The sequence below is a fragment of the Aptenodytes patagonicus genome, chromosome Z (genome assembly GCF_965638725.1).
Source record: "Aptenodytes patagonicus chromosome Z, bAptPat1.pri.cur, whole genome shotgun sequence".
NCBI lineage: Eukaryota > Metazoa > Chordata > Aves > Sphenisciformes > Spheniscidae > Aptenodytes > Aptenodytes patagonicus.
The window spans coordinates 30,243,807-30,266,042 of NC_134982.1; the positions used below are offsets into that span (position 1 = coordinate 30,243,807).

The 22,236-nt window shown below is 40.4% G+C and overlaps 1 protein-coding gene across 1 annotated transcript in view; it reads right to left on the minus strand.

Annotated features, from left to right (window-relative positions):
- The window catches only part of PGM5 (phosphoglucomutase 5), a 77,673-nt gene extending 60,271 nt beyond the window's left edge, over positions 1–17,402 (minus strand). Inside the window, exons 1-5 of the mRNA XM_076362117.1 lie at positions 17,041–17,402; positions 8,603–8,765; positions 5,915–6,061; positions 3,274–3,399; positions 547–737 (exon numbers count right to left, since the gene is read on the minus strand). Coding sequence (XP_076218232.1) covers positions 547–737; positions 3,274–3,399; positions 5,915–6,061; positions 8,603–8,765; positions 17,041–17,301 — 888 coding nt within the window. The 5' untranslated portion in view covers positions 17,302–17,402. The remainder of the gene's footprint in view (positions 1–546; positions 738–3,273; positions 3,400–5,914; positions 6,062–8,602; positions 8,766–17,040) is intronic.
- Positions 17,403–22,236: the final 4,834 nt, after the last annotated feature.

Below are 22,236 nucleotides of genomic sequence, written 5' to 3' on the forward strand. Positions count from 1 at the left end.
TACTGACAACAAAAAACAGCTTCTTTTCTTCAGAACCTTTTCATCTCTCTCCCACCCTGTCAGGACAGAAAATTGTTTCTGTAATACTTCGCTGTTTATAATGCTGATAATATGACATAAAAAAATTAAAAACAGGGATTATGGTTCAGTGCTTTATTAACTAAAAATCCCTCAATTTACGACGTTAACCAAAAAGACTTAACTTAGTTACTACTTACTGTGACAAGTCTGTATTATCTATGTACACTCTCTCTTCCTAATCAGGGAATAAAAGTGTTACACCAGCACAAGATAAAACCAGCCTAATATTTAAAGAATTCTCATTCTGCATTCAAATCCTGCTTGATTTGCAGTCATCTGCAGAGACAAATTACAACATATGTGTCTGATTTATGGGTTGTAAATGCTATCATCTGTACCTGAAAGCAATATCGCTTTCAGCTTTGAGGGCTTACTGAAAAGCAAATAAATTATACTTACATGTCCCATATCTGACCCCAGACAAAACAACTATGGTGAAACCTCCAAACAGATCAAAATACTTACTCCATCAGCATCAAAAGCAGCTCCAAATCCATACTCGCCACCTCTCATAGCCTCCAGCAAGGCAGTCGCATACATTAAATTGGGATCAGGAGGCTGTCCACCAAAATCCTCCAGAGGAATACAGTTTATGGCAGAATTTGCAGGAGCTCCCAATTCATCACACAGGATTCTTCTCACATAAGGTCCCATAACTGCAAAAACAGAAATCTGCCATGCAATCACAAAAGCATATGCTTGACATTCAAATTTTTCACAGCACCATGGAGACTTGATACAAAACATACTTTCAGCAATCCTATACATCTGTCCTAGCAACAAAAAACAAACTATTATTTCACAGAGAAGTATGTGATTGTCCCCCCATTAAATAATCAATTGGCAATTCAGCATTAAAAACACAGTTCCCCACTAGTGGAAGTGAAAAAGTAATCACTGAATGGTGAAAGATGCAAGTTTTATTTACCCATTATTAAGTAAAGAAATTATCATATACATAGAGGGTTTTTTCTCACTAGAATAAAAATAAGATGCTATTCTATGTGTCCTGCAATGCAAACAACAGTTTAACACATAATAGCAAGGAAAGTAAACAGTAGGGGAATACAAACGGGAAATAAACTTACCTCAACATTCCAATTCATGTTAAAATTACAACAGGTTTGTCCACCAAAGAATTTTACATTTTACATTACATATCTACGTGTAGATAATAAATAAAAACTTTCTCAAAACTAACTCCAAAATAACTTATTTATTTTGTTAAAGATATGGCAAACTAAGACCCCAGCTCATGCTATTATGTATCATAATTACTATATGCATTCGGCAGCTGAACCGACACTAACAGCTGACTGAGCTCTCTGCATCCCTGAGGCAGGTGTGAACAGGTCACTCAGAGGTAAAAAAAAAAGATTGCTCACTCTCTCTTTCTCCTACCTTACTCCCAAATCTTGCTAAGTAGAGCAACTGTAACACAAGGTAAAACTATGTGAGAAACTTGTGTTCAAGAAAATTTAGATGCTAATTATGTAAAATATACAGTAAGCAATGATTCAGGTTCTTATCAAGAGTAGACTCCTGACAAATTACTCTTTTCTATGCCAATGTTAAACTATCAATGTCTACAGGCATAAAAGCATATTCCAGAGGTGCACGGCTAAAACAAACTTGGGAAGACAGTTTGTGCACGTACACAATGTGGTCCCCTCTAATGTTCACTATATTGTGGCTGGTGACTCACTGTTGGCTAATGCATCTCATCCAGAAAGTCTTTTTATCTGATGCCACCAAGAGAAGGACAAACCCCAACTATCTTTGGTAGATTGCTCTAGTGGTTATTCACTGTTACCCATAAACATGTGAACTACATTTCAGTTTGAATTTGTTTGGCCTCAACTTGTCACTATTGATTCTTTTTGGTATTTTTGGGAATAGAAGACTGAGAAATAATTTTTCTGCAGGAAAAAAAAAACTTTCTCTGCTGTATAAACAAATATTCTTGTATATACTTACTGTATGTGTACAATGTATTATAGTATGGCTATTTCTCCACCAAGATACAAAGTCATAAAGCCAGTTCTCTAACACCTTGTAAATAAAGTAAACAAACTCAGTCCTCTAAAATTTTTGTGATGCATCAGTTTTTCTAACCCTGAGCCAGACTATGCATCTTTTTGACCACATGTAAAATTTTTCAAAACTCAGTTATAAATCTGGACATTGGAGCTCTACAAACCGTTTGAGTAATGTTCTCTCCAGTACTGTATGTGACAGGAGGCAGTGCCTTCCTCCTTGCTCCCTCTGCATTGTTCAAGGACACCATATGCCCTTTTGCCACAGCCTGGCAAAACTGGGTGTTCACACTGACTGTATGCCCACTGTGATCTTTTGAACAGTGACTATCACACTGTACCAGATAAAATGCTTTACAAAAGCTCTGTAAGTCTATCCAGCTCCCTTTATCGGTCTGTTTTTGTAATCCCATTAAAGGATGAACCCTGGTTTGTTTGATGGAATATGTTTTCCATAAGATAATATTGAACAGCATTACTTACATTCCTATCCTTCAAGTCATTATCTGTAGAAATCTTTATTTATTTTTTCATGATGTAGCCTAAGATAGATCTCATACTGATCTATGTTTCCCCAAGTGACACAGCTTCTAATTTTTTAATATTGGCACAAAATTGGTCCCCTTGCTGTCCTCTCTTACGCTTTCTTTCATCTTGCCCCCAGTACACTGAAATTTTTTAACAGTTAACGTTAATGAGACAGAGGTCTCAGGCAACTCTTTAAGGACTCCTGGGTGCAATTTATTCAGACTTAACTAATTTTATACCATTTAGAATTTACTCTTAGTAGAGGCTGCCTTGTAACCTCCTTGGTTACTGCACACTGCAACATACTTCATCACCCTCTCATGGCAAGATTACCTCACCCTGCTTGCTTCCAAATGCAGAAAGATAATCTTTATTGGACACATATGCCTTCATTTCTTTATCAAGAAAGATAAACCTCCTTGCCTAATAGGGGACCTAACCCATTGTTAAGGTTGCCTTTGTTACTAGTATAATGTTCAAATCCTTTCTTATTATCCTTAACCTTAATAAAAAGTCTGACTTTTATACGCTGTACCTTTATTGGGAAACCATTGTAGTGTACCATCTTTATTGGGAAGCTATTGCAGTGTACCTACAATTTTGTCCTAATAGCAACTTAAGTTCATACCTCCATTCATGGCATCAATCCTTATTTTAATCTGGTTGGGTCCGGTCAGCAAATTTCTGATCGCATTGAAGTCAAAGATACTTCGAAGGAGATTGAGGTAGATATCCACAGAATCCACAATTTCCACTAGAAAAATTAGGCAGAAAAAAATCACTACAGTTCACACATGGGAAAATATCTCTTTCAGCACACTTCCACCAGCCATGCACCTCAACTAAAACCAGAGTGTGCAACCTCTACATAATATGGATTTGCTCTGAAGCCCATAGAGCCCACAGAAGACTTCCACTGATTTCAGCATGGCTACCGTCAAGCTTTAAGCCTTGCAAAGATCAACAGTTTTGCCTGCTAAAGGACTGCAGAGATAATGTAATTTGACAGCTCCTATTTCACTGAAAACATTCATGAGAGTACATTATATCAAAGTAAACTCTTTATTTATCATTCACTAAATCACTGAACAACTTTTCAAGCTGAACAGGTTTATTCAGAGGATGGCAGACATCCACGCCAACTGGCTTCTATTCTTCTATCTGACAGCAGTATCTATCTGCATCATTCCATAAGGAGAGACACACAGTCTATTCTTCTCAGTTTTGGCACCTGGAATATCTGTCTCCAGTTAGTTGTCAATCTACCACTATACTTTTTGCATTTTATATCTCACTGATTTAGCAAAGTTAAGCTCAGATACAACGTCTGTTTTTTGCTGAGGTCTTGCTAGTTTGAATTCTAAATTCACAAAAGCAGAGAGCTATAATTTTTCTAGTTCTTTTGGATGTAAAACATTAAACTAAAATGAATCAATAAAAGTAAGTCTGTCATACTGAAAGCAGTTACCAAACAACTGTCAAAAGCCATGCTTCTCAGTCATCTTGGAACTTACTACTTTTCCTGATTAAATTAAAAAGCGTATGTCATACAAATGTCTTTTTAACTGGTTAAATGAGTATCTTGAAATATTTTAGTTACAAGTTAGATTATTACTTAGAATATCAGCCAGTTTTCCTCAGAAACACTGACCTCACCCTAAAGCTCTTCTTTAGGATAACATGAAAATGACACAGACATTTTTTGAGCCTGAGAAAAACGCTTAGAATAGATTGTGACAATACACTTGAATGGAGAAACAAAAAAAAGGTTCTCAAGGCTGAAAAACAACCTGTAAAACCTATTTGAAAATGAGTTAATTCTATGGCGTATGTTGAAAGTCTCAAGGATTCACTAAAATTACATTACTACATATCTTCTATGCCCTGCTCCTAATGATGTTTAAGTACGCTCTAAGCTTTACACATATGAACAAATGCCTCAACTTCAGTGGAGCTGCTCACACATGTTAAGATAAAGTCCATGTAGGATTAAAGTCTAAGAATTATTTTAGCTCCTGCCAAACTCAACTGGTTTACTCTCAGTTGCTTCAACACCTCTGTAGCTCTGTAGTTAGTTCATACAACTTAAAAAGTAGAAGTTTTAAATACATCAGGTAGTATCTTAAAATACTTTTTAAATTATTTTCATTCTTTCTGCACTTTCATTCTGCATTCAGACCTGTGTAAACCATACTTATTCATGCACTTGTAAGCCAATTACATCGCTTCAGTAGGGATCCTTGGCACCTCTACTGTCTCAGAACGATGTATTCTGGGAAGAGATGATTGGGAAACGATTTTTCCTTAGAAAAACATTCACGCAAATTGCAATTATTTTTAATCTATTTTTTTACTACCTGTAGTGGGGGGAGGGGTGTCTCACTTTCATTTTGAAAAATACAATCTGGAGAGATTAAAAAGTTGAAAAAGCAAAATTTAAAACTATGGCAATCATATGATTCCAGAGTGGTGCTGAAGCTGAATTTTCTTTGCTTTTTGTTTCCCTAAAAAGCCAAATATGTTCTTTGCAATCAAAAAAACCCCATAATTTAAGATTTTTAATCAAAAACTTTATTTATCAAAGTACTTTGTCTCAAAATACAATGTTTTGGTGGAAAATAAACTGGCTTTAATTCTAGGACATCAGGAATGAGGAAGAGTTCTTGAGGCTACACAGAACTTTACAGGATTTGAAATATTGTCTGGACCCCTTCCTTTGCTTTTGACTCCTTCAGGACAAAATGGCTGTATTAGCTCATTTTAAATCAAGTGTAGGCAGAAAAGTATTCACGTGCTTAAAATTAAACATGTGCTTAAGCACTCCCTTTACATTTGGAGTCACTGGGTGTATAGAGCCTTACACATCCCACAACTTTTCAGAAAGTGTGAGCAAAGAATGAATAAACTGAGACGCTCATGACCTCTTTTGTCAATTAGACTTCCATGGGCAAACCATTCCTAGTCCAAAAATGTTTGTGTTTGGTGTTTAACTACTAGCAAGCCTAAGCACATATATCTGGCAAAGGTATTTGGCTAAATGATAAGGCCTGATGCACTTAAAGTCCGTAACTCAGCTTCCTTATGTGCAAAACTAACGCAATACTTGCCTAATATTAGGCAGTATAGACTGCCTAATATTTTGAGAACTTACATAGTAAGGCATTTTGAAGAATTAAAGTTCTGTTTAAATAATTACCCATTATCATTCTGCAGCAATTCTAATATTTAGAATCAATGGATGTAGCATGCATAAAAGCACACATTGATACCTCGGAAAGGTTTGAATTTGTTCTCCAGATCAAATTCTTGTCTTCCTAGGCGTGATAAATCAACTCTGAGATCGGGACAAATGGCATATTCCTCCAAGGTTTTGCTGATTTGATAGATTTTGTCTGAAACTATATCTGGAGCAGGTCCTATAAGAAAAAAGAATGTGTTGGGTCATTTTTTTTAAATGAAGGTTCCCTACTTAAAAAGTGAGTGCTATAGCAAAAACTTTTCTGAATATATTGGAGTTACTAAGGAATAAACCCAAACAAAGAACTACAGTAAATAAAGTCTTTTCTTTCAGTGTAATACAGGTTTAAAACATTTTTTGAAAAAATGTAACATGGTAATACAGTGCGTTACTCGCAACATTTTGATTCCCATACAGTATTTAAATCAATCATTAGCCAGGGCAGGGGGGACGAGGGAACCAAAAAAACCCACAGCCATCTTTCTTTGGGTTTATTGCTCAAAGACCGCCATTTTTTACTCTACACGCAATCTCAACGTATATATTAAAGGGAAGCCTGTCCTTCAGCATCAGTTTCTGGTGTTTCACAGGGCTTTCTGCAAATGCACATTTGTGAAGGTGAGATAGCTTTGTGTTTCACACTATTTCATTAGACATAATTACCATTTTTAAAAGTCTTTACAGTTTGACAGTGGTGTTCCCTTGCAGTTTTCCTCCAATGGCTTAATGAAATGTATCTTTGTTACAATTCAAAATACCTTAATTGCTTAACAAGCAATTATGACCTGGAACAGTTACATCATTCAGAAACAGAAATCACATATTACTTGTGCATTACTTTTATTGCCAAATCCTGAAGATTGGCTTTATTTTTAAAGATTTACTGTCAGTCAAATAGAAGTTGCAGGCTTGATGCAAAAATTACCAGATGAGCTATGCCATATGTAGTGCAAGAGTTGAGTCTGAGTTACAACAAAAGTCCTTTCTGGCTTATCTGACTCTTCATTGCTTATATTAAAGCCACACTTCCACTCTGAAAAATGACTTCCTTTATTCTCTTTTACATGCTCTCTCTCCTAATCCAAAGCCTCTGTCTTTTCAGTGCTAACTTCCCACTCCTATAGCAATGCTGCTATATTCAGTGCAGCTTTGCCACATAAATTAGTGTGTTCCATCTCAGATGCAGTGTACCAGATGGCCCAAGGCGATAAAAGAAGTAACAGTCACTTAAGTCTTCATGTGGCTTAGAAAATGACTCCTTACTCATCTAATCCAAACCCATCCAAGGGGTGAGGACAGGTTTTATTAGCTCCAGATCATCCTTGAATACATCCTGGATGTATTGTCTACTGATATTTCCAGCTAAGGAGATCCCACAGTGTCGCTCTGCATTCTCTCCTACAGCTATAGAAACAAACCACTTCTGCCTGACCTGGATCTGCAAAATAGACTGAGCGAGAATGCAGAGCAATGATAGCCTTCCCTAGGAGCTTGTCGTGGTGCCTCACCATTCTCTTAGTTCAAAAGCCTTGCCTAATACTTAACCCACATTTTCTCGGCCGCAACTTAAACCAACTACTTTTCATTATGTCCCAGCTGATCATCATAAATAACTGAACCTTGTGACCTGTGCTTGAGGAGTGTTTCATATTTAAAGCTTAACAGCCTGTTTGAATTTTCTTTAAAAAGGCAAAGTACACTAAAAAGAATGCCCCACCAACTGTTACCCATTTATCAAACAGATTTTAGGTGTACATGTTGTTTTAAAGTTTATAGAGTGCTAATGGTTTGGCTCTGGTATGTTTGCGCTGTGACCCTGGCTTTCTCCCTCTCTGACCTTACACAGTCCCTTTAATCTCTCTGGGATTCAAGCTTATTCTGTTTATAAAATCACACTGGTTTAACTATGCAAGTTTTTCAATTAAACTAGGGACAAGGGAGAAGGATCCCCTTCTCAAGTTCTCCCACCTTCAAAATGGGGAAGGAAACATTATTTTAAAAGCACTTTCATTTTTTTCAGATGGAAAGCACTCTACATGTGTGAGGTATACAAGGTGTCAGCAATTGTCACCATGATGTTTTATGGGTGTACACAGATCTATAACATAAAACATACATAATGTATAACATACCTACATGTGTTAGCTTGCTGATTTTGTAAAACAAGACATTAGCTATATACACAAATTTGATTATTCAACAGTGGAATTGCAATAGTTACAATGGTACAACCCTCTCCCTGGATAAGAGCAGTTATTTCCTGGGTAAACATGAGAAGTGCTTTCTTCCATGCAAGACAATGAGTTATACTGCTTACACCACTTCTGAAATTACAGGCTTTAAAGTAAATGCCAAGACAAGCAACACAGAAATAGGAGCAAAACAGAGCTCCCTCATAGGCATCTTTACAAAAGGATCAGAACTGTTACAATGACCTGGCAGACTACATAAAATGCTATAAAAATGGCATGGCAAACCTTTTCTTTATAGAAATCTTACAGCTAGCACAAGGCCTTCAGTGAACACTTAATGCTTATTGTACAGAACCATGTAAACAAATACACTCCTATTACTGAAGAACAAAGATATGCATATGTTCTTCATAGTTTTAACAGAATAAATGAAAAACACACAGTTAAAGTCAGCTAGTTATCCTTGCCAGCATATTTTCATCCTACGGAAATGCAAAGTTGCAACGTGTTATTAAAAAAAAGCCTACCTCCATTGGCAACCTCAAACTTGACTCCAAACTCTCCTCCAGGTCCCCCAGGACTGTGGCTAGCTGTTAGAATAATTCCACCAGCTGCTTTGATCTTTCGGATGATACATGAAACAGCAGGTGTGGATAAGATACCATTCTGTCCAATAACCAATCTGCCGATCTAGGTGGAAAAGGAAGTCAAAGTACTCTGAATGGTACTAAACTTTTGAAAATTAATAAACAAACACACACATATAGGTATATATGTATAGGATAGAAATTGTAAAGTCCTTGTATGGAACCTATTCTTTTGCAGAGAAATATACATACATGAGTTGGTTGCATGCTAATCTGGAGTGCTGACAAAAAATATTGCACCCTGGCACATTCAACCCCAGCGGCCTGTGTACTGACAGTAAAGCAAGAGCGCAGCCGTGGTAGTGATTTGCAAAGCTCCCAAGCATAGCACTGGGCTATGATCCTGCTATCAAACCTTTCCAGGTATCCCCATGAACCAGCAAATCCCCTCAAACACCAATATGGTTTAGGGCTGACCGTGAGGACGCAGTTTGCAGGGTTGGGGCTTTTACCAGCATAAAAGAGAACAGCAAGCAAATTGCCTTTCATGGAGCGGCCTTTCGGTGCAATCACAAATATCACTACATACTAGGACCTGTAGTCTCTGAGAGTCACATCTCTATTACCAAGACACCCTTGGGTGTTCTGCCGTATAGAAAGTATCGCTCCTCCTCCAGCCATCAGTGACTCCATGGCTATTCCAGATGAAGATGGTGTATTTCCCAGGGCACAGCTGGGCAGGGGAAGTTCCCACCATTCTTAAAGTAAAAAAAGCTTTCAGGTGGTGTTATTAAACACTGAGTCAATGTGTTTGGTATTATGTGCATTTCCACTGCAAGGTTCTACAGTTTCAGCTCAACATAAATAATCTAGGAGCCAACCAGAAAGGTATTTACAAAGAAATACGAAAGAGTTCCAGCTCCTGGGAAACAGGCAGATACAAAAAAAAGGAGGGGAGAAGGGAAGGTTAGTGTCACAGATGAGAACCGAGGCAGCTGCAAATGGAGCTTAAAAGGATATTGTCAAAGTTTGGGGTTATTTAATATCCTCACTTAAAAAAACAAACAAAAAAAAAAAACCAAACAAAAACCCACTACTACTGAGTAGTAGTTTGGGAAGGGGGGGAGGCAGGGAAGGAGGGAGAGAGAGGCAGAATACTGAATCCTTCCCATTCCCCATCTAAAAGCAGACTGGGATTTCAACCTCAGATTTCCTTCTCTAGTTTGAGGGAGATTTGATAGCTCTACTGTCTGTGTGGCAAAGCAACAGCACAGGAGGTGTCACTACTTGTCTCCTTTCTATAAAGAGCTGTTCCTTCATATAGAGACGACCTCCTTCTGGGTCCAGCGCTTGTGTGAGACCCTTAACGGTTATTTAGAAGCGGGGTTCCAAATAATTTCAGAAAAGCAAAGGATTAATAGATGATTTATGTAGCCTGTTTTTGTGAACTATTTTAAGAGAAAAAAAAAAGATTTCTACATTGAAATGATCAACTTCTAAAGTAAGCACGTTACTTTTTTGCTAACCCTCACAAAGCACAAACTATGGTTAGCCATTTCTCTTTCACTGAGAATTACAAGATCTGCTTTCAAATTTAAAAAAATGTGCATAACGATGCACTCTATTACTGAGATTTTTACCTCAAGATCTGATGATAGGATGATTGTTTGTCTACCCGGTTGTCTTTTCACAGTTTTTGCAGATAATTTTGAAGCCTATGGATTGTTACTAGAAAACAGGAAAGCTATCAAAATTACAAGTACAGTTCATGGAAAATCTTCAAGGTTCATTTCACTTGCTCTTGCTAGTATTGGGAAAATGTTTTGTTTCACTGTCTTTTTTTCTCCCAGGTTGGAACAATTCTGAAGAAAATGAAAAAAGAAAAAGTTAAGAAACAAAAAATTTTGGTTTCTCACTTTTCTACTATAAGGAAAATATTTTCCAGGGAAAACAAGTATCCTTTCCAGGAGAAAAAACACAAATCAGCAGAATCCACATTTTCTATTTCAACAGATTATTTTAAAGCAGCACTTCCACTGACATGGTCAGTTGGTAAGGGTGGAGTGTATATATAGTTAACACATATACCACACAGCTGAACCTCATTTCTGCTCACTTCAATGGTATTGAACAATTTTATTTCCTGTTTAAGCCTAACAATACATTAACATTAGTTAATGTATTATGTACAGTTATATTAGTTATATTATACAGTTATATTAGTTTCATTACCCGACAACTGAATGATTAAGAGCAATACCATCTTCCTCATTATAGAACCTGATGCCGACTATAACATAAATACCTTTGATTATTTGTGGAACAAAACATACCAGTGAATACAGTTTTCCCTGAAGAACAGATTAAATGTTATGCTTGCGCACTGTGACAGCATTTACTTGCAAGACTCTGTACCACTTTCTGACTTTATGTCTATCCTGCCTTCCCACTCTTGCTTCTCCCCGAAGGTAAAACTAAGCAGTAATTTACAGCATGTGTATTTGTAAATCTCCCAATTTATCATAATTTACAGACTTTAGGAGCAACAATAAAGGTATATTTCCTCCAATCCTAGCTCCAAGCCAAGTGAAGCAGCTGATTAAATGTTATTTCACTGATTACAGAACAAAATTGGTATCTCTCTTACTGATCAGACTTCTTCACATTTATGTAATGTTCTTCTCATCTTTTAAATCTCCAAATGCTAGATTTACATTTTATTTATTCAACTGTTTTGAATACTAAGCTACTTCAAAAATACTTTCTATACAACCCTACTTGCTACCACAGAAATGCAATTCCTACATTGTCAAACAAGGAAGACTCTTTTTTTTTTAAAAAAAAGCACAAGCGTTTCCAGTTGTTGTGGGCTGACAACTGACAGACACACTTCTACCTCAGCAAATGAGTAGGGTAAAACTCCATCCATCAGGAGAGGCACTGAAATCACTAGGAGCTCTAGCACATGCTTTGACACACTTTTAGAATCAAGCTCAAGAAAGAAAACTTTCCATTAGCCACATAATTTACTGTTTTATTGAAACCAGTGCCATGTAAATAATTTGAAAGAGAAATAGAGATTTTTTTCAAATTGTTCTGAATTTGAGTGTGTCCTTTTATGGCTTCTTTTCAGTCCATGAAGCCGCTTTTGGACAACATGCCATGTCTTGCAAGACTGTTGTATTTATGCTGTCATTTAATCACTATTGCCAGTTGGACTGAAGCATTAGAAAAAACACAGAACGTTGGGAAATAGACTTTAACAAACTCTTTTTCCAGTCTATACAACAGTCTACGCATGTACCTTTATTATGGAAAGAAAAGCATGATGAAAATAAATACTGAAAATGTTTGTTTTGAATATTGTCTCTCCCTTTTTTAAACTATGAAGCATGTAGAAAGCTAGAGCAATGACTCAATCTTCCAAATACAGCTGTCAGAAATGGGTGCCAGCTCTTAAAACAGTATTGTGTATGGGTAAGCAAATGGAAGATGACAGGAATTACATTTTGCAAAATGCTTGAGAACAACACTAAATCTATCTTGAGGTACTCAAGTATAAATGCATTTATACCTGCATACAGGCTTATCATGAGCACATGTTCTCTGTACTTCTAAATCTGAACTAGTGAGGTTTAGACTTTTGCCTTCATGCACACCAAAACTATTTTTTTTAAAGCAAGTAGAATACTTAGATTATTCAGAATGCACAAATTACCTGGCACTATCTCTTCACCATATTTTCATTTTTTTCCTGTTCAACAGATGTTGCACAAACCAGTATTCCCATTTTTCTGGATGCCAAATATTAGTATGAACAGGAGTAATTTGCTTTGCCTTCAGCATTTGTCACAAGGCTATTTTTTCTATACTACTTAGACATATTATTTATTACACCAATTTCTATACTATAGAAATACTGCAGTATTTAGTAGTCTAAATTAAGGATGTTGAAAGTGAAATTACGTGAATGATACACAGATATTTTATTTGCAGTGACTACCGCAAAGAGCTTCACCTTATCTGAAGGTCTTCAGTGCTTTTATGAAACGCCCTGAGGACAGTGCAGACCTTAGAACTGTACACGTGCTACCCATCTTCCTCCGCTCTCTTCATTTCAGTGGCAAGAATGCACAACCTCATCCCCTCTTGGCCCAGAAGCTGTTCATTTTGTCTCTGAACCAAATACTAAACGGACATTTATTAATTTCAAGTAATGAACACTCAGATTTACAGACTTCTCACAATCTGGGCTAAAACAGTAACCAAATAATGTCCATGTGCTGACTCACAATTAAAGTTCCAGTAATATCCTTCTGAAGATCTTGGACAGTTTCATAGCATGGAAAGATTATCTTTGGAATTCAAAAACTTGCATGGCTACGAGATCACAGGCATGTAATGTCTCTTCTAATACTGTGACCCTACGCCACGTTCTATTTTGTCACTCTGCTTTTAGTAGCAACAGCAGAAACAAAGACCATGATCCTCAGCAAACTGTTACAACTGAAAGAATAGTCACCCTAACAAGTACTTTACAAGAACATTTTTATGCAATATTACCACTTGCAGCTGTGCATTTTCAGATGATTCAGTTGATTATCATGGAGTCATTTAATGCTTTTTTTAATTATTTTTCCCAGTAATCTCTCACATGCCTCAGTCAATTAAACTTGAAAGAACATGAAGCAAGCAGATTATACCCTGGACAGCATAGGGCTGTGCCTTCCTACCTTCTACTACAGTATCCTAAAGATGACTGAGCACCACACTCAACATAGAAGCAAATACATCAATCATACAGGTCCAGGGAGGGAGGGCAAGATTTGCATGGAAGACCATGGAAAATAAAAACAACACGGTATTATAAAGAAGACAACTGGAAAACTCTCTGCCATCTCAAACTTCTACAGCATTACTAGCAATACTCTGTGATCTCTCTAGGACGTTGCTATGACTTCCCATATTCAAGAGTATGATCATCAGCTTCTGATCTCCCACTGAGACTCACACATAGCAGCTTCTCATTTAAACCTATGCTAAACTTTGCAACAAAAATGAGACACCACATCCAGCTGATGGGTCTAATAGAATAGTTTCATTTAATTTGTAGTGGAACTGTATTATAAATGATGGAGCCTTTTACCTCAGTTCTTTCAGACATTAAGGTACAAGGACACTACTACTGAGAGGACACAGGTGAAAAGGGAAATAGAGTCTCAGATACTCTCCTACACCCTACTTTACAAAACTGCTTGTTGCAACCTGGAATGGTACAGGACGTCTCTGCCTTTCCTCACACTCCTTCACTCTCCCATCACATGCAGTCCCTTACCCAAATGTGTTTGCCCCAGCTGTGTGACCCATCGGAGGGTGACCCTGGTTAGCCACCTTCAGCTCTGAACAGAAAGATTTGGTGGAGTATGTGCTGATTGCAGTTGCACACCAGGGACCAGCCTGTAACTGTTGCCACCAGGGGAAGCCTACACAGGCTATAGCTGTGGAGTGTGTGCCTGCAACCCCAAGCTGGAGGGCATGAGCCAGAGGGACTAAAGACGAGAAGGCGGCAGGGCAAGCACTGGCAGCTGACCGGGCAGGGGGCCTCATCTCATTCCTTGTACTGGGGCCTATGCCAACTGTGCTAGGCTGTTAACGCAGGGGGAATGCGGGGTGAGTCACCAAGTTAGAACAAGGGGAACCTAGCAACTCTAAAGGGCAATACATTTACAGTTGATAATAGAAAATCCCTTTTATTTTTGTACTCAGCAGGCACAATTAACCATAACACTTGGTATGTGTCTTCCAGGAAGGAGATTCAAGTTCAGTTTATCAGCATTTACATGGCTGTCCCTCTCCTGGCACTGTGGGGTGGCTAAAGGTTTTGAATGCAACTTCAAGGCTTCCACACATTTCATCCGATCCTGCCTACACCAGCTCACTTCTTTCCTTGTGATACTGGCTACATGCCTTCTAATGACATTAACCTCATCCAAAGGGAGAGATCTTTGCTCTCAGGAGTATTCCCCTCCTCTCACCATACTTACGTAGCGCAGCAATGCCTTCAGGGAGGTTTAGATATTTTCCCAGCAGATGTACGTTAACAGCCAAAGAATAAAACATACAAACAGTATTCACTAAGTAAATGTGAGGCTTATGCATTTACAGTGTGCTTGAGAGAAACGGAGGTGACGATGAGCAGGGTGAGAATGGTAGAGAGGGGATGGAGCGTTAGCACACGGAAATGGGAAGCGTTTTCAGTATCAGTAGCACCCCACCAGCTGGCCTGCTGAATTTGTGAGGACTGTGTCATTAGTAAGAGTATCATGCTTGAATTCAGATATATGTGGGAACTGTGAGCAGAAAAGCTTGGTTTTTGGCTTCAGAAAACACTAGGCAGAAACTGTGTTTCCAAGAAACTTGCAGTAACTTAAGAAAGGGGAAGCACTACCACAGCAAGGTGCCAGAAACTATCAAACTGGAAGTCTCCTGAGGACAAAAAGACCTGATCTTCAGGGGAAACAGAGCAAAATGAGGAATGTCACAGAAGCAGCAGGAAGGAGGCAAGCTGACAGGAAAAACTAGTCAGGAAGAAGTCCTGAATACAGCATAACCTGGCTGACAAGCCCCTGGTCTTCTAAACCCTAAACTTCTTGTCTTCCTCAGCACCTCAGTCCTTGTGGTGACCTTGTGGCTGTAACCCACTCCGTAGCTCCTACCAGTGTGCAAGGGCAGGCAAAGACCTCAGCCTCAGCAGGGCAGCTCTTGCTGCAGGGCTCTTGCTTTAGCTGTTGCTGCGCTTTATCCCTCCTGGTCAACAGGTACAATTCCAGCAGCATGGCTTTCTCCACCAAGCTACGTGGGGGAAGGGGTGAGGGAGCAGCACTCCTCCGGGCCCCGTCCTACCTTCCTCACAACACCCCACACACCAGCCCGCTCCCGCTGCTCTGCACTCACTCCCTGCCGCTGCGGACAAAACACCACTGCGCTACCCTCGCCAGTGTCCCCACCTTCGCCAGTGTCCCCCCCGCCAGCCCTCCTCACACCCTGGGCCACATAAGCCCTGGCCTCTACCAAGTCCCTGCGTGAACGGTGAGTTTGCAAAAGCTAGCCAGTACATAACACAGCCAGTCTCCCTGAAATCTCACGTATCACTCAGCGTCTGTTTGACAGTATCAGCGTGGTGAGAACATGCTTTAGAAATAAATTTAAAATACTCATTATTTATACCAGGCTGGCTAATCCACACAGCTTGTATGTGACAATAAATCAGCAGGGAAAATTCAGACACATAGAGATTCGTTTCAAAGTTGAAAGATCTCCTGGTTATAAAACAGGACTGCATTTAAAGAATGGAGCTTTTTAAAAGAAATAAGAAAAAGTAAATTCACTACAAAAAAAAATTGTATCACTTCTTTTGCCAGATCTGGAGAATCAATTTAGCCATCACAACGAGAGACAGCAGCTTCAACTCTGCTTTGAAGTAGAAACTTCAAGCCTACATTAGCCGGTGTTTCCAGCTTTCTGTACACACCGACACATGAATGTGCATGCATCTATAAGAAGACATCAGTTTTCTTCCCGAGTTCTTTCCTATCTTCAAAACTGCACAAGAAAAGCTGTAAGCCATCCAATCACAGAGGTATTTGCCACTGTTGCCTTCTTGCATTTCGTAATTTGTTCGCAAGTGAACAATGGAGAAGAATGATTAGTTTCTTAAGATGCAGCCAAAGTGCTGAATTCCTCTTGCTTCAACAATACCATTTTCCTTGAATATTTTTGAAAGATCCTGAGCAGTAGATACACGTCTGATACCTTTGTTTCCCACACACTTATTTTTAATTCTGTTACATTTTCTCCTGCAGTCAACCGTGTTTTTCAGCTCCCATTCCTGCCTCAGTCTAAAATAAGGTGTGAAACAGTATGGCACGGCCCACCGTCTCCTGAGGTTACCACGATCACCTCCATTATACATAGGTAAAACCAGCCACGCCAAAGCCTGGCGGTACAGCCTAAAGGACGTACGAGCCGGCACTGGGCTGACTCGGGCATCGGACATGCAGACCACCGAAACACGGCCGGACGCGAAGTTCGTCTTATTTTCACTTGTGTATTTCACTTGTATTCACTTTCACAGCGCTACCCGGGTTACGACATTAAAACGTTCTCCCCCCTTCCTATGGGACTGCTCCGCGCTTCCTCACCGCAGGGAGGAGCCGGTGCGGTCAGGGCGCGGACCCCGTTGCGAGGAGGCGAAGGGGGACGCCCGCCTCAGGCGGGCCGGGGGCGCCTGAGGGGGGCCCGGCTGGCGGCGGTTAGCGGCAAGGCCGCCCCGAGGGGACGGCGTGAGGGCGGCGGGGAGGGGGAGGGAGCCCGCTTACCCCGTTGGCCGCGGCCATTTGGACGACGATCTCGATGGCCGTCTTGCTGAAGTACCTGCCGTCGCTGCCCACCACCATGGTGCAGCCCTGGCGGTCGCGGAGGTCGACGGAGGAGAGGAGGCTCTGCACGAAGTTGGGCAGGTAGTTGCGCTGGCTCTCGAAGAGGCCCGTGGGCCGCCGCAGCCCCCCGCCGCCCGTCGGCCGCTGGTCCTCGTAGGGCGCCGTCTGCACCGTCAGCACGGGGATGGGGGTCCCGTCCATGGCGGCGCTCCGCGGTGGCCCGCTGCCGCCCGCCCGGCTGTGGCTCCGCTGGGGAGCGGCAGCCCCTCACGCAGGCTGCCTCGCCGGCGGCGGGGAGCAGATAGGCGTTTCCCTGCCGCGGGCTGGCGCGGGGTCGGGCTCCCTCACGGCCGGCCCCCGCGGGGCCGGAGGCGGGCTCGCTCAGCCCTCGGCGGCCCGCCGGCGGGAGCCCGGCGCCGCGGGGGAGCCGGGGCGGGCGCGGGGTGCGCGCCGCCCCTTCCCCCGCCCGGCGGGGCCCCCGCCGGCGCCTGCGGCCCGCAAGGGCGCCCGGGGCTTGCCAGTCCGCTGCCATCAGCATGCGGCGGCCCCGGCCAAAAATAACCCTGGAAAGCGAAGCCGAGAATCGCGGTCTCCTGCCAGGGATGTAACTGGAGGCAGGGGGGAGAAGGCGAGCCAGCACGACACACTTGCTCGGGGGGATCACGCTCTGTCAGCGCTGGGGCCGTCCCCACCGACCCCCGCCGGCTGCCTCCCTCCCGGCCAGCAGAAGGGCAGCCGCCGTGCCTCGGGAGTCGCGTACCTCTGGGCGGCATGAAGAACAGCCGGCCGTCTCCCCCCTTCGGTAGCACCTCCCAGCTGAAGGTAGGGGCAGCACCCACACGTAGCAGAGGATCAGTCCCCAGGCTGGAGTAAGACCAGGAGGTGGTACTGTCCCGTTTTGCAGGCGACAAAACAGAAGAACAGGCAACTGAAGAATGAACAAGTTCTTTCGCTACTAAACCTTAAGCGAGGGGAATCGATTTTTTTTTAAACTATATTGCTCGAAAGCAAGTTTATTGCGTAGTAAGCAGGCTTACAGGGTGGTTTTAGTTTTGTTTTTTTCACAGCAGGAGCTGAGTACTACAGGAAGGGTCTAGTCGGATTGTAGGATAACTGATCCTGCTGGTTTCTGTCCAGGCTTACTCCCTGCAAGGCAGAGCAACCCTCTGAAGATGTCTTTCCCTTTGACATACTGTAAGGTATTTCATACGATGCGGTGAGGCTGAGTTCATTGGCATATGTGTTCATGCTGCTTAAGTTCATTCTGCAGAGGTGGTGGCACTGGCAATTGCAAAGACGCCTGCCATTTCCCGGTATAAAGGCTATGTTTACAGATGCCTATGACTGTCAAACATCAGCTGAAATTTTCCATCCAAATACTTGTTTCACACTGGGCCCACACAACAATATTTTGCTGGGACAACTCTGTTGGCTGGAGAGTTGGAAAAAATAGTCCTGTAACCTAGATGTCATTCTTAATGTGCTTAAGAAATCCCTGGCGTAGACCTGCATCTGAGCATACAAAAATAATTTTGTAAGGCATTCTTCAGGTCTCTATGAAGGAGTCTGCTCATAAACTGCTCAGAAGCACGATGGAGTGTCACGGCTTAACAAGACAACACGTTAGCTGCGTGACAGGAGGTGGCCAGGCAAACATGGGGTAAAATGCTTTTGCCTGTTACATAGACTAAGAGCTCATTAAGAGTTAGTGAGAGTCACCTTATGAATGGTAACCAGAGGAACTCAGTGGTGCTTTTGAGCCCTATCTCTGCAGACTCTTCAGTGGTTCATAGCAGATAGAGTATGACAGTTTAAGATATGATTGTCTGCTACTCATCCATCCCTTCGGCAGCGACCACGGACCTTCATAGTAGAACACTATACATGCTACAGTAGGCGAGGCCCAACAGTTCAGTTTAAATAAACTGATCCACGGAAGCAGATACAGGAATTCTAGCTCTGTTGAAGGAACACGTATATACTGGGCCATATCCTCTGGCAGAGGGCCAGAACAGATACAGGGAAGCAGTAATCTCTTCTTTCTCTTTTGTTAGACCTCCTAGTCTGTAGTCACATTTGTGGCTTCCTGTACCAATTCAGAATTTTGAATAGCAAAAGGAAAAATTCTGCAGTGTGGAAATGCCAGTTCTCGCATCCCTAATGTAAACAAGGCACAGCTACAGTAATGAAGCCACAACATATAGTCTGCATTAGTGAAAGCTGAAATGGAATCAGATAACTGGTATCTACCACAGCAAGTATCCAATAAGGAAACAGCAACAAAGGTCGAAAGCATTAGAAACAACGCATGATAAGTTCCAAATGCCAAATAAAGGAAAACACATGACCAAAGTAAGAAGCAAAGTATTAGTCTTCGAAGTAGAGAATTGACTGCATTTTTCATATGGATAGGGGAAATGTGTTCAGCATTTGGAAGAAAATGTATCAGTTTGAATCAGTTTTAAAAACTCGACAAACACTGACATTCCCAGAATGTACATTTAAGAGGGACAATCAGTGACAGTTTTCCAGAAGTGTGTGTCTTCACCCATATCATTTACATAAACGGTGCTGAAGAATGAAGAAAAAGTATGTTTTGCAGTCTTTTCAAGCATCACCTTGACAGTGGCTCTACCAGGAGTGTAATGGGTTGTAAAGAGCACTGTAAATTTTTTAGTTCAAGCTCTGGCTCTGCTTGAGTTAAGACCAAGCAAAAATTTATGTGACCCCTCTTTTACTGTGATTCTTGTAATACTTTGCAAAACTCCGGTTCCCAAAGTTATGCAATTTCCTGAGAAGCTCAGGTTTTGTTTAAAAAAAAAAAATTTACCAGCCTTCACTGTAGCAGTGCAAAGCATGAAAAAGTTAATGTAGAGAGCCTGAACATTGTAGTAAAAAGCTGAAGAAAAGGAACAATCTTTTTTTTTTTTTAATAAATGCTTCAATTTTCAAGTACCTAGATTAGCATTATGTTGATACATTTATACATGGGGATGTGCTTCAAATTCTTTTGAATCCAACACAAGTCCCACAAGCAGTCACTGAAAAGTAGAGGTCTCTGTAAATGGCCAATATTGGAGTTCATTAAGTGATTACTGCTATGTATCTCTACCAAAGGAATAATTATCAATATGGGATGATATTAAAAGTCTGGAATGCCTTCTTGGAAAACAACAGCTAAATATATTCTTAGTATTACCATAGTGTGTTGTGTGTTAGTTTTTAAAAGGTTGTTAAGATAAAAAACAACTTAATGGAGTGATAGGATACATGTTAAATTTATTCCATTTCCAAGTAAAACAATTAGCTTTCTGACTGCCAATTTTGCAAGCTTGACATATGCTATCTAGTTCAGGAACATTTTCAACCCTTACTTTGATTCTTAAAGCTTTTTAATTCCTGAGCCTTAAGATGTTTACCATAACTCATTTGTCTTGTGCAACTGACTAAGTCAATGTTAATTGCTTTAAGAGCCGTAATTTTTGTGTTTCCTCAGCTGTTTTTTACAGCATTGTACTGGTGCCTTTCTTTGTCCCTTTAGGTCCGATTTTTTCATGCACTGAGCTGGCCATTGGGTTGTTGTCTGTGTTGACTCAACGGAAAGAAATGTGTCCCACAGCAACAGAAGCCCTCTATACCCACAGTTACTTCTAATTCAGTTGACCCGGTGACCAGAAGTGTCCCCTCTGCAAGATGGCAGAAACCACTAATGGATCTTCTTAAAGGTAGATTATGGAAGCCCAGCCCAGCTCTGGTTTGATGCTAATATACAAGAAATTGCTGTGGACCTGAAGCTTACTTTCTGTTAAGGAAAAATCTTTTGTATTGGCTTACAACTGTTGCGGCAGAACTGTACCAGCACCATTAACTAAGCAAGTTTTGCTCCTTCAGTTGCACTACGAAGATCACAATTCAGCGCTAGTATAATACCCAAGTTTCAGGCAGAAACATATTTTTACAATTGTTTCATACATTATGTGTTTGTGATAGAAATGTGGACACTGAAAATTAATTCAGCCATTCCCCGTGGTGCCATATTTTGCAGTTCAAATTCTCATTCTGCCACTGAACTGGATTTTCCAATTACTCTTATAGTGCAGTTATCATTTGAAGAATGGCATACAGTAGTGTTATTATAAGATGAAGACTGTTAACCTGAGCTATTGAAAAAAGGATTTTGCAAAAAGGTTATAAAAATGAAATGTTGGCTTATCAAAACCACTCAAAGAAAATGGCTAATTTCAATTAATATATTGAAATATTTCAATTAATTTCAATTAATATTTTGAAATATTTCAATTAATTTCAATTAATATATTGAATATATTTTGCTAATAAAAGCAAAATTAGTTTTAAAACCAGTGCTTCCAATTGAGACATTTCCTATTTGTGAATACTTTGTTTTCTTTGACTTGCAATGACTGTTTCAAAATGTAAATTACTTAGGAGTTAAAAAAATTAAAAGATAAAATAAAATTGAAAATTTTTTAGATATTTTGACTGACTTGATCTGTCTTGTCTTTCAATTCACAAATGAAAGCTTTTCTATGTAAGCCTTGCTATAATGTTTAGAAAAGGCAGAGAAGGTGTATTTTGTACTCTTATAGGAAAGTTAGTTCCCTTGTAGCAGAGCTTTATTGAGAAGTAGTATTTATGATCTGGTGGATACCACAACTCAGTGAGGTTGTTTTCTGGAAATTATACTTAATCACCAGAAAAGGCTCTATTTCACTACAGCTGTAAGTCTCTGATTACTGTGAAACAGGGCAATTGTTCTAAGGAACATTTTCACACAAACTTACATGCAAATTGATTTACAAAGCCCAAACAGGAAAAATTCCCTGAAAACATAACTCTCATAATTGGCAACTGATTTACTGCTATGTCAGCAACTCGTGATGTTGTATAAGTGAGGTCTGACTTACAAAATTGCCCGCTACTATCCATCAAATCAGGAGAAACAAGGAAGGAAGGAAGGATGGGACTGAGGAAGGGAGGAAGGAAGATCACCAATCATTAACCTAACAGAGAAAGCAACTTTTGTAAAAAGAGCATCCCCCAAAATGCCCAAAGAGTCAGTTGCAGAAAGTTTATTCAACTAGTTTTGTGCATAGCAGAGAAAATCTAGATAAATAT